The sequence below is a fragment of the Psittacula echo genome (genome assembly GCF_963264785.1).
Source record: "Psittacula echo genome assembly, chromosome: 25".
NCBI lineage: Eukaryota > Metazoa > Chordata > Aves > Psittaciformes > Psittacidae > Psittacula > Psittacula echo.
The window spans coordinates 667,439-678,783 of record NC_137760.1 but is presented as its reverse complement, the minus strand read 5'-3'; the positions used below and the strand labels follow the sequence as shown (position 1 = coordinate 678,783).

The 11,345-nt window shown below is 59.2% G+C and overlaps 1 protein-coding gene across 2 annotated transcripts; it reads left to right on the top strand.

The window, feature by feature from the left end:
- Window positions 1-2,994: 2,994 nt before the first annotated feature.
- On the top strand, window positions 2,995-11,143 carry SLC20A1 (solute carrier family 20 member 1). Of its 2 annotated transcripts, none has more exons than XM_080634334.1 (11): window positions 2,995-3,096; window positions 3,250-3,714; window positions 3,792-3,932; window positions 4,050-4,102; window positions 5,373-5,469; window positions 7,025-7,144; window positions 8,604-8,852; window positions 8,936-9,485; window positions 9,567-9,761; window positions 10,023-10,107; window positions 10,483-11,143. In XM_080634334.1, the coding sequence occupies exons 2-11, from the start codon at window positions 3,429-3,431 to the stop codon at window positions 10,642-10,644; spliced, it is 1,938 nt and encodes a 645-aa protein (XP_080490460.1). In that variant the 5' UTR covers window positions 2,995-3,096; window positions 3,250-3,428; the 3' UTR covers window positions 10,645-11,143. The 2 variants fall into 2 exon arrangements, with proteins under 2 accessions (XP_080490460.1, XP_080490459.1); XM_080634333.1 differs by having other exon boundaries at window positions 4,017-4,102.
- Window positions 11,144-11,345: the final 202 nt, after the last annotated feature.

Sequence of the window (11,345 nt, the reverse complement as noted above, 5' to 3'; positions counted from 1 at the left end):
GAGGTTGTGGGATCATCTTCCAAGCACAGCAGCATGAAAAGAGGAGATAAAATCTTCCACTGGCTTCAGTGAGGGATGGAGCCTCGAGTTTTCGCTTGGCGGAGGACTGGGTGCTGTGACAGTGACCCGCTCCATCACTAGAGGGCTCCTGAGCCCTGCAGTGCCATTGCCTGGGTTGACACCTCTGCAAACAGCTCGCAGTGGGATAGGGAGTGGATGAGGATGCTCAGGAAGGGGAAGAGATTTGAGCAAACAGGGTCGTGGGTGACCTTGGCTGTATGCCGGGTGCTGTGTATGGTGGAAAGCTTGTGGTTCACTCCGCAAGTACCATCACTGGCAAAACAGACTTGGCTCAGAGAATTGATTTCAATTAATTGCCAATTAATGATGGATCAGGATAACGAGAAACAGGAACCAGTCTAAAACACCTTCCTCCCACCCCTCCCTTCTTCCCAAGCTCATCTTCATCCCTGATGAATGGGATGGACCTCCATGGGCTGCAGGGGAATCCCTGCCCCAGCACCTCGAGCACCTCCTATCTTCCTCTACACAGACCTCGGGGACTGCTGTTCTCTCACATGTTCTCACTCCTCCTTCCCAGCAGTTTATATCCCTTCTTAAATACATTGTCCCAGAGGCACCACCACCATCACTGATGGGCTCAGCCTTGGCCAGCGGCAAGTCCATCCCAGAGCAGCTGCATTGGCTCTGTCGGACATGGGGAAAGCTTCTGGTATCTTCTCCCTCTTGCCACAGGACACCTTCAGAGACCTCCAGGTCAAAGCCAGTGCTGGGGCTGGGAGCACCAGTGCAGAGCAGCTCAGCTCAGCAGCTCTGGGAGCCCTGTTCCCTTTTGGGCAGCTCTGCTCCAAGACTCCAGGACTTTAAAATACTTAAAGGAGCTGCAGGAAACCTGGAGAGGAGCTTTGGACAAGGGCCTGTAGGGACAGGCCAAGGGGAACGGCTTTAACCTGCCAGAGGGGAGACTGAGATGAGCTCTTAGGCAGAAGCTCTTCCCTGGGAGGGTGCTGAGGCGCTGGCACAGGGTGCCCAGAGAAGCTGTGGCTGCCCCATCCCTGGCAGTGTTCAAGGCCAGGTTGGACACAGGGGCTTGGAGTAACCTGCCCTAGTGGAAGGTGTTTTCTGTTCCGGTGGTTTAAATCTGTACCTCTTGCCTCTTGTCCTGCCTGTGAGAACAACCAAGAGGAGTCTGGCTCCATCTGCTCCATTCTCTCTCTGTATGACACTCACAGGGCTCTGCCCATCCAGGGTGCCAAGGTCCATCCAGCTCCTCCTGCTCCATCACCTGCAGTGCTGCTGGAGTGCATCCACCCCGTGCCCAGGTCCTTCTTGATGACGTTGAACAGGACTGGTGTCTGCATCCACCCCGGGGCAGACCACGAGCCACCAGCCTCCATGGACTTTGTGCCATGATCCCCATGCTCCGGCCCGGACACTCAGCTGGGTTTCGGTCCAGCTCACTGTGACGCAGCTAACCATGCTCCTCTGGTTGGTCTGAGAGAATGCTACATCTGGCAGTTGTACTGAGAGGCAGGTACAGAACACCCTCTGCTTGGCCGCCAAGCCAGTCACCTCACTGCAGAACTGGTGAAGCTCCATTTCCACTTTGGCAGCCCATGCTGACTGTTCCCCATCAGCTTCTTGTTCTTCATGCACGTGGAAATGGTTTCCAGGTCTTCATTATTGTCTTCCCTGAAGATAGGAGTGGTGTTTTGCTTCTCTCCAGTCCTCAGGAAGCTCTCCCAGTCACCAGGACCGGTCAAAGCTGACTTGGATCCAGCTCCTCCAAGAGCCAACGCTGCTGATTCCTGCTGGGCCCCACATGTCACCTGGCGGTGGCTCAGGAAGCACCCTGCCTGCATCACCCTGTGCACCCCATGCAAGTGAGGCTGCTCCCCACATGCTCAGTGCTGCACCCCACAAGTTCAGAGCAGCACCCCATGTATTCAGAGCTGCCCCTGGCCACCTCTGCCCCGCAGGGGTGCAGGCACACCCGGGTCCCCTCCAGCTTTGTGGGTACAAGGGGATGGACCGGAGGGCCCAGGCCATGGGCACTTCCAGCTTCATCGAGGGGAATCTGCCTCACCACCATGAGCAGATGGAGCCACCCCGTGGTGACCGGGATGTGGGGAGGGGACAGGGCACGAGGCTACCCCCTGTTTCTGTCTTGGGGGCTCAGAGGGACAATGGAACCCCAGGCTCTGGGCATGCTCCCCCCTCGGCTTCCCCCCAGCCTCACGCCGCAGCCCCTGCGCCCAGCATCGCACATGGCCAGGGACACGGGGCCCTCAGGGACACAGAACGGACTCTGGCCGGTGACGCGGGAACAGCGGGGCCGGAGCATCCCGGCCGCTTCCCCCTGGGGGCCCACGTCACGGGCGGCCCCGAGCGCTGACCCGTGCGGCGGCCGGATACTCCGGTGTGGCTCTGCCCGATGAGCCGCGGTTCCTGCCGGCCAACGGTCACACCGAGGCGGAAACGGGCACTGGCGTGTGCACGGGTGTGCGTGTGTGTGCCCCGGGTCGTGCTGCCCACGCTGGGGGGGGGGGGGAAGGGGGGTGCTGCGGGTACCCACGAACCAAACGGGACCAACTGGCCCAAGGGCCGGTGCTCTGCGACTTGGTACTGCCCGACCCGGTGCCGCACCCGAGCTGCGCTGGGCCCAGGCCGCGCTCGGAGCCGGCCAGGGCGGGGGCAGGCCCACACGGTGCCGCTCAATGCCGTTCCGTTCCGTTCGGGGCCGGGCTGCCGCTGGACGCGCACGTGGTGCCGGGGCGCGCTGTCCGCGCGCGGTCGCGGCGGGGCGGGGAGGGACGGGGGCGGGGCCCTGCTCTCGGCGCTGCCCAATGGCGGCGTGGCCTCGCTCCTCCCCTGGGGCGAGTTGGCCAATGGGCGCCGCGGGACGCGCGGAACGTCAGAGGAGGGGGCTTGGCGTGGTCACCTGGGGCGGGGGGGAGGTGCTTAAAGCGGCGGCAGCGGCAGCGGCGGCAGTTGGGGGCGGAGCGGGGGCACCCGGTCGGACCGGACCGGACCGGTGAGCACCAGAGCGCGGGGCTGCCCGGCCCGGCCCTGTCGGTGAGTGGCGGCCTCGGGCCCGGCGGGCAGGCTCTGGGCTGTGCTGGAGCGGGGCGGGCACATGGCGGCGGGAGCGGGCGGTTGCGCGCGCGGGAAGGGCCGTTATCCGGTGCTTTCGCCCCCCCCCAGTGCTGATCCCCGTCTCTCCCGCAGGATGAGAAGAAGCGCAGGCCATGGCGCTGTGCACGGGCCCCTGCGGCCGGCGGGGCCGTAGGACGGTAGAGCCCCCTCGCGCCCTATAGCGGCCGCTGAACCCCTATTGAACTTCCCACCTAATTTATTAACCCCCTGCCTGAGCCGTGGACCCGACCCCCGCCGTGCTCCCCGCGCCCATGGAGGACTTGCTCTGGATGCTGATTTTGGGCTTCATCATCGCCTTTGTCCTTGCCTTCTCTGTCGGCGCCAATGATGTGGCCAACTCCTTCGGCACGGCAGTGGGCTCGGGGGTGGTGACCCTGCGGCAGGCCTGTGTCCTGGCCAGCATCTTTGAGACTGTGGGCGCTGTCCTCCTGGGGGCCAAAGTCAGCGAGACCATCCGGAAGGGGCTGATCGATGTGAACATGTACAACTCCACGCAGCAGCAGCTGCTGATGGCGGGTTCGATCAGTGCCATGTTTGGTGAGGAACAGGGGTTGAGGTGGGGGCACTGGGGTGTCCAGGGGAGGCTGTCTCACCAGGTTCTCCTTCTTCTCCAGGATCTGCTGTGTGGCAGCTTGTGGCTTCATTCTTGAAGCTGCCCGTCTCTGGTACCCACTGTATTGTTGGGGCAACCATCGGCTTTTCGCTGGTGGCCAAAGGGCAAGAAGGTGTCAGGTGGTCTGAGCTGCTAAAGATTGGTAAGCCTGGCTCATGTGGCCACCACATGCACTCCTGGCTCCCCTCCTGGCAGCAGGATGCTGATCCTGCCTCTTCTCTCCTAGTGTTGTCCTGGTTCATCTCTCCCCTCCTCTCAGGCATCATGTCTGCTGTCCTGTTCTTCCTCGTCCAGAGGTTCATCCTTCTTAAGGTAAGGGCTGTTCACCCGTTTTCTGTCACCTTGGGGCTCACAGATGCTCCCTTCTCTGCCAGTTGGGTTTTGTGCCCCAGAACTTCTCCAGGCCCATCCACCCTTGTGCTGGCACTTGGGTGAGCCCTTTAGAGGAGCCAAAGGGATGGAAGAATGAGATCTGTAGCTGTTCCACAAAGCAGGGCGTGGGGGGGTGAGGATGTGCCACTTCACCTCCTCTAAAACATCTGGGCCAGGCATCTCCTGTGGTTTCCAAGTGGTGAAGTAACCCGGAGCTGGGAAGGTCAGAGCTGCTCCTCAGGCTTTTCCTAAGTCCTGGTGCAGGGCTGCACCTCCTCTTGTGTCAGGCTGCAGACAAAGGCAATGGCAGCAGCTTTTGTGAAGCCAGAATGGCCAGAATGTGGGAACTGGGTGTTCTGCCCACCTGGTGCCCCAGGTAAAGTGAGGTGCAGGTTCTGGGAACAAGCCCCTACTGCTGGGAGTGTCTGAAAGCCCAGGTGGAGGAATTGGGCACCCAAAAGTGCTTGAAATGAAGGTGGCAGCTTTAGACCTCATATTTGAGATGGTGATGGTCCTGGAGTGCAGGATGCTGCCAGTGCAGAGCAGGGATATCCAGAGGAGTTCCAGTGTTTTGTTCTGCATGCTTGAGGTTAACTGACATTATTTTAGGTCTTGGCTCTATTTCTAACCCCAGAGATGTTAAGATCTTATCGCTGCTGATCCTTACCTGGCAGCCCTTGTAAAACAATTCAGAATCGCTGCTGTCAGAGTCCCTTTGTGTAACTGGCCTTTCCAAGCCGGGCTGGCCCCGTCACGCTTCGTTCTGGAGCTGAATAGTCCAGTTGCTCCCTCCTGTTTGGCATTCAGAAAGGCTCAGTGTGTTTGTACCAGCACTAGACTCTGATTGCTGGGCAGCAGCAGAGATTAAGTGCTCCTGCTGCTCGGGTGAGGGCCTCTCCTTGCAGGTATGTGCCCAAATAAGCTGCTTTGTGAGTAATGAGGAGCTTTTATTTTGTCCAAGTCAGCTGGGCTTAGGTAAAAGCCTTGATTTGGGGTGCTCGGCTGGTCCTGCCCTGGATCACCTCATTGCTGACAGTGACAGCTCCATGGGTGACTCCTGAGGAGCTGTTGAGAGCGGAAGCCTGGTGTTTGGAGCTGCTGTCAGCAGCTGACCCAAGGCAACAACTCCCTTTTGGGGAAGGGGCTGCTTCTTGGCTGCTGGGCAGCCCTCAAGGTCCAGCTTTCTGCAGCAGTGCTCTGTGTTTTGCAGGCTGATCCTGTTCCCAACGGCTTGCGAGCTTTGCCTGTCTTCTACGCCTGTACTGTGGGGGTCAATCTCTTCTTCGTCATGTATACTGGTGCCCCTTGTAAGTACCCGTCAGAACGCTTGCACCTGAATTTATGAACCTGTTACAAAGCCTCCATTAAATGCACGATTTACCCCTTTTTTGCTTTACAGGGCTGAAATCTCCTAGAAGGCGGCTGGCCTGTGCCGGTTTCGGAAGGCTGCAGGCTAGCGTGCGCTGAGTTCTGGGCTAGATAGTTGCCCAACCAAAGAGGCCTGCTCAAACTAAACCCCTCCAGACATTTCTCCTTAGACTTCCCAGGCATGGCACATAACAGGACCTTTCCCCTTCCCTTCTTTTACCTGTGCTAAAACTCAGTTACCTGCCTGCTGCTGGAGAGACCCCTCAGGCTGCCAGTAGCAAGGTTATAGGAGTAGAGATGGGGGCTGCACCTCCTGCTCCTGCTGTCCTATGAGCAAACTCGTTATCCCTGGTGAGAGGAGCTGTCACCTGTACCAAGAAGACGAGTTTGTGCTGCAGTTTGAAAAGCCAAATTGCAATGCTTGTTTGGCTGTTATGTTGTAGGGGACAGGATGTGGGCAGGCATAGGACAGGGCTTGGCAGGGGAAGGTGGCTTTGCTTGTGGAGCTGGAGGCTCCGTAACCTCCGTCGCCGGGGTGTCTTGGCACAAGCTGTTGTTGGTCTGAACCTGCGTTTCCTGTTGCGGAGGAGCCGCTGGAGGTGGGGTGAGGGCAGCGGGCGCCCAGTCTCTGTAAACAGTGGCTGAAAAGCAGGGATGTCAGCTTCCCTTCCCTCGGCTTCCCAGCCTGGGGAGCTGCTGAGGGCAGTGCTGCTGCCCTGACATCGCGTTATCACTTGCACCCGGGAGGTGGGTGCATGTTTATCCTCAGTTCAGCTGCAGGAGGGCTGGGTGAGCTCAGTGCTGCTCCAGCGCAGGGGCTGGTGCAAGCAGAGAGCCAGGAGCGTGGGTACAGCAGTGATGTGCTGGCAGCGGAGCAGTGAGTGATTGCCTGCAGGAGCTGGGTGGTCACAGGCACCCAGGGGCTGCAGTGGGCTGTGGAGTGCCAAAGCGCTGCGAAAAGTCACGCCGCATGTGAGAGCTCTTCTAAGTGGGTCACCCAGCACCTTGGCTGCCTCTGCTCAAGCTCCTGGGAGCAGGAGACTTCCCCCCCACAGCAGGCAGTGCCCTGGGGCTCTGGGGGGAGCAGCCCTGGTCCTGCCTGTCCATGTGTCGTGTTCCCCCCCCCCCGCCAGGGATGCGGTGCAGGCGCTGCAGCAGCCACACGGGTGCTTTGACATTGCAGCAAGGGAGGAGACAAGGGCTGTGAGGAGCCTCTGGGCACACACCAGCCCCCAGCTGCGTTTGGCTGCAGGAGAGGGAGGGAAAGTGTCTGCACATGTGATAGATGAGCTTGTGGAGGGGGGGGGAGATTGTAACCGGAGGGGGGTTTCTGTGTTGGTTTAGTGCTGGCATTCCAACAGTGTTTCTCCCTAGCAGGTGAATTAGCTCAGGGACGTTGCAGGTGATGAAGTCCCTTTGTTGGGAGGAGCAAAGTCATATGTGGAGGAGGCTTTTGCCTGGAGGTTTTCAAAGATCCGTTGTTTTATTTCCTAGTGCCGGGCTTTGACAAACTTCCTCTGTGGGGTATCCTCCTAATTTCGGCGGGGAGTGCTGTTGTCTGTGCTCTCGTCGTCTGGTTCTTTGTCTGTCCGAGAATGAAGAAGAAAATTGAACGTAAGTAACACCTCTCTCTTTGCAATCTCTTGGGGAAGGGCACAATCAGACTAACCAACTTCTTTTCCCAGCGGGAGATCTCATTAGCTGCAGGGCTGTTATTAGCAGGGGCTCCTCAGCTTCGGTTATCGCTTAAGCTGCTCTGCAAGCTCTGAGTCACTGGGGCACATCTCATGAAGCTGGGCCCTGCTGCTTCCCGAGACCCCTCACAGGAGCTGTTGTGCTGGTACCTGGCTGCTGGCTTCTCCCCTTGACTATGCAGGATGGCAGCAGATACCAAACAGCTTGATTGCCCTTTAATACAGGAGAGAAGAAGGCAGGAGAACAACCTGCCTGCTAACCAGTGTAACCTTTAATCCTCCCTGTACCTGCTGATCAATCTTTGGCCTGGCAGATGCAGATCACAAGTTTAAAGCTGTGTAAGCTGATGAAATCCTTTCCCTGGAGCAAAAACATCAATTGAAAGGCATCCAAAAGAGCAGTCAGTCCCCAGCTCTGCCTCCTGGAAGCGCCAGCAGCAATCCTGGAGTCGTGTGTGGTCTTGCATATAAATGTCGCATGCAGGCTGCGGGACCCGAGGTGCTGGAGATGAGGGATAACCAGTCTCCTTGTCAGACTGGTGTAACTGGGGTGTGACTGACAGCTTTATGGTAGCCCTTGACAATCTTCCAGCTGTTTGAGCTTTGTCTTACCTGCAAGGAGAGCATCACTGCAGGGGCTTGATGCCAGGCTGAGGGGCTGGAGGCCACAGCCCAGCCCTTGCAGCAAGCAAACATTCTGGGTACCGGTCATGTTTGTGACCAGGAGGTGATTTTTGTTGTTGTACGAAGGAGCTGACCTCATGTTTTCACCTGGAGAAAAACATGCTTTTTCCCGGTAGAGGGGGAGGAACAGCCTCAGTTTCCAGGGCTTGGTGTTGTAGTTTGGCTTTTCCAGTGGGACAGGAAACCAGGCTGCCCTCGGGAGGTGGGGACTGGCTCCTGTTTGGGTTTGTCACCCACCAGTGGGAGCTGGAGAGGAGCCCGGGCTGGCTGGAGCTGATGGGCTGGCAGAGCCAGGTTCTCCTGGGTACCTTCCCATTGGCTCCAGGGGTCGCAGCCACCTCAGGAGTGGGTCCAGAGCATCCCACGGCTGCCGGGAACTCGGAATGGGACAAACATGGCACAAAGAGGAGCCTCTGCCATAGGAAAAATGGGCATAAAAGCCCCATAATGGTGCTTACCACACCCCGTGTGGGTGGTGGGGGTCTATAAATAGGCGATGAGTTGGCTTGTGACTGTTTGGCTGCTGTGCCCGGGCCAAGGTGCCACTGCCCAACGGCTTCCAAAGTTCAGGATGGGGGAGAAGCTGTAAATTTTATTTAGCCGCCATAAATGTGCATGGCGAGGGCCATGGGCTGGCTCCTTTCCTTGGGTGCAGTGGTGGAAAAGGGGTTGATGGCAGCTGCCTCCCTTCACAGGAGAAATCAAGTCGAGTCCTTCTGAGAGCCCCTTGATGGAGAAGAACATCAGCCCCAAGGAGGAGCAGGAGGAGCCCAAGGTGCCTCTGGGTGATGCCAAGAGCCCTGTTGCTGATGCAGGGTTGGCTGCACCCCAGCGCACCCCGGTAGAGGAGAGGACGGTCTCCTTCAACCTGGGGGACCTGGAGGAGGCCCCGGAGCAGGAGCAGCTCCCTAGCGTTGACCTGAAGGAGACCAGCATCGACAGCGGTGAGTGCTGGGGGGTGCTATGGGGGTGCTGGGTGGTCTCCCCCCACCCCAGGGTGCTCAGCCCAGGCCATGTCCCTTGTCAGGAGCTGTGCGGCTGCCCAATGGGAACCTCGTCCAGTTCAACCAGGCTGTGAGCCACCAGCTGAGCTCCAGCGGGCAGTACCAGTACCACACCGTGCACAAGGACTCGGGTCTCTACAAGGAGCTGCTGCATAAGCTGCACTTGGCCAAGATGGGGGACTGCATGGGGGACTCAGGGGACAAGCCGCTGCGGCGCAACAACAGCTACACCTCCTACACCATGGCCATCTGTGGCATGCCCCTGGACTCGCTCCGTGCCAGGGACAGTGAGGACATGGAGAAGCTGACGTGGCCCATGGCAGACACCAAGAAGAGGGTCCGCATGGACAGCTACACCAGCTACTGCAACGCGGTGGCTGATGCCCACCCGGCTGCTGACGTGGACCTGAACACGGCCCAGGCAGAGATGGGCATCAGCGACCGCAAGGGCAGCAGCGCCTCCCTGGAGGAGCTGCAGGACCAGGACAAGCCTGCGGTGTCCCTCCTCTTCCAGTTCCTGCAGATCCTCACAGCCTGCTTCGGCTCCTTCGCTCACGGTGGCAATGATGTCAGGTCAGTTGGGTCAGCGGGTTGCTGATGCCCTTCCTGGCCCAAGCCTCTGGCCCTCTACACCAGATCTCCTTTCCCTTCCAGCAATGCCATAGGGCCCTTGGTCACACTCTACCTGGTGTATCGGAAGGACGATGTGGCTACCACAGTGGCAACTCCCATCTGGTTGTTCTGGTTGTTGCTCTACGGGGGTGCAGGGATTTGCATCGGCTTGTGGGTCTGGGGAAGGAGAGTCATCCAGACAATGGGGAAGGACCTGACACCCATCACACCATCAAGGTAAGGCCTTGCCATGAGGCAGGGGGAGGCCTCAGGGAGCCCTGAAGCTGCATCCTGCTCCTGAAGCCCTGTCCCTTCTCTTTTGGGGGTGTCACTGCTTGGATGGTGGAGTTGGGGTGAGCATGGCCCTGTAATTGCCCCCTCTGCACCCTTTGGAGGGCTCACTGTGGGGGTCTGGAGAGCCAAGTGAGGAGCTTGTTGGGTGCTGGGCAGTGAAGGGTGACCGGTGCCCTGCTTCTCATGTGCTTTGTGTCTTTGCAGTGGCTTCAGCATCGAGCTGGCGTCTGCCCTCACGGTGGTGATTGCCTCCAATGTTGGCCTCCCCATCAGCACCACCCACTGCAAGGTAGGTGGGGGCCAGCTTCAGCTGGGGACAAGCTCATCTTCCCCCCCCCCCAGCCTGGCACTAACCAGGCTGAGCTGTGTGGGAGGTCCTGGACCTGGCTGCCCTTCAGCTCCTGGCTCTGCCATTTGCATCTCAATGTGGGGTGGCAGCGGCTGCCCAAGCCTGGGGGGGAGTCCCTGCGTGCCGGGACACTTGGAGGGGTGATGGAAGGACAAAACCCCTTTCATAGAGGTCCGAGCTCTGCCAAGTGGCCATGGGAACAGGGGTGCTGCAGTGCCCTGGGCCTGCTCAGGGTGGCAGCTCCTCACTGGGCTCTTTGGGGCTCCCCACATGGTCCCTGGGCTCTGGGCAGTGCTGAGCATTGTCCCCGTGCAGGTGGGCTCGGTGGTCTCAGTGGGCTGGTTGCGCTCCAAGAAGGCCGTGGACTGGCACCTCTTCCGCAACATCTTCATGGCCTGGTTCGTCACCGTGCCCATCTCGGGGCTCATCAGCGCTGCCATCATGGCTGTGTTCAAGTTCGCTGTGCTCAAGGGGTGAGGACATCGGTGCTCGCTCCCCTCCTGCTGCTGCCCCTGTCCCGGGAGCTTGGGGCTCATCCCACCGAGGCCATCGTCACCTCTGGGGCTGCTTCAGTCCTGCCCTGTGTTGTCACTGAAGTTATCTTTATGTTTGTTTTCTAATGGCCCTGTCCTGGAGCTCAGTTTCTGGGGGGTAGCGTCTGCCCCCGCTGTGACTCCCCTGCTGCACTGTAGCTTTAGATTAGCAGTTATGGGAAGCCACTTCTCTTCATTTTATGACTTGTTAAGGTCCCCTGGCAGTTATTCCTCCTTCAGTAAGGACTGGGGCTGGTCCTTACCCCCCGGGGCAGGGCTTGGGGGTGTCATTCCCCCCCTGGGCTGTGCTGTGTTCAGCTTTGCCTCCATTGCTGTCGTGGTGTGGACACCAGCTGCTGCCCAACCTTCCCTCTTGGGGGGCAGCCCCTGCCCCCCCCCCGCGCTGCTACCTCGGACTCAATAAAGGTTTCCTTCGTACGCCAGCAGTGCCTCTGTGCTGGGGCTGGAGGGTGATGGCCCCGTGTCCTGCCCCTGTCCCTCACATCCTGCCCCATGGCTTCTGCTTGGCCCTGTGCCCTGGGAGAGAGCAGGGACTTGAGTGCCTGATAAGAGCTCCACATCTCTCCTGGTGTCATGGGACTGGGTCTAAACAGCCCGGGGGGGGGTTATCAGTGCTCCACACCT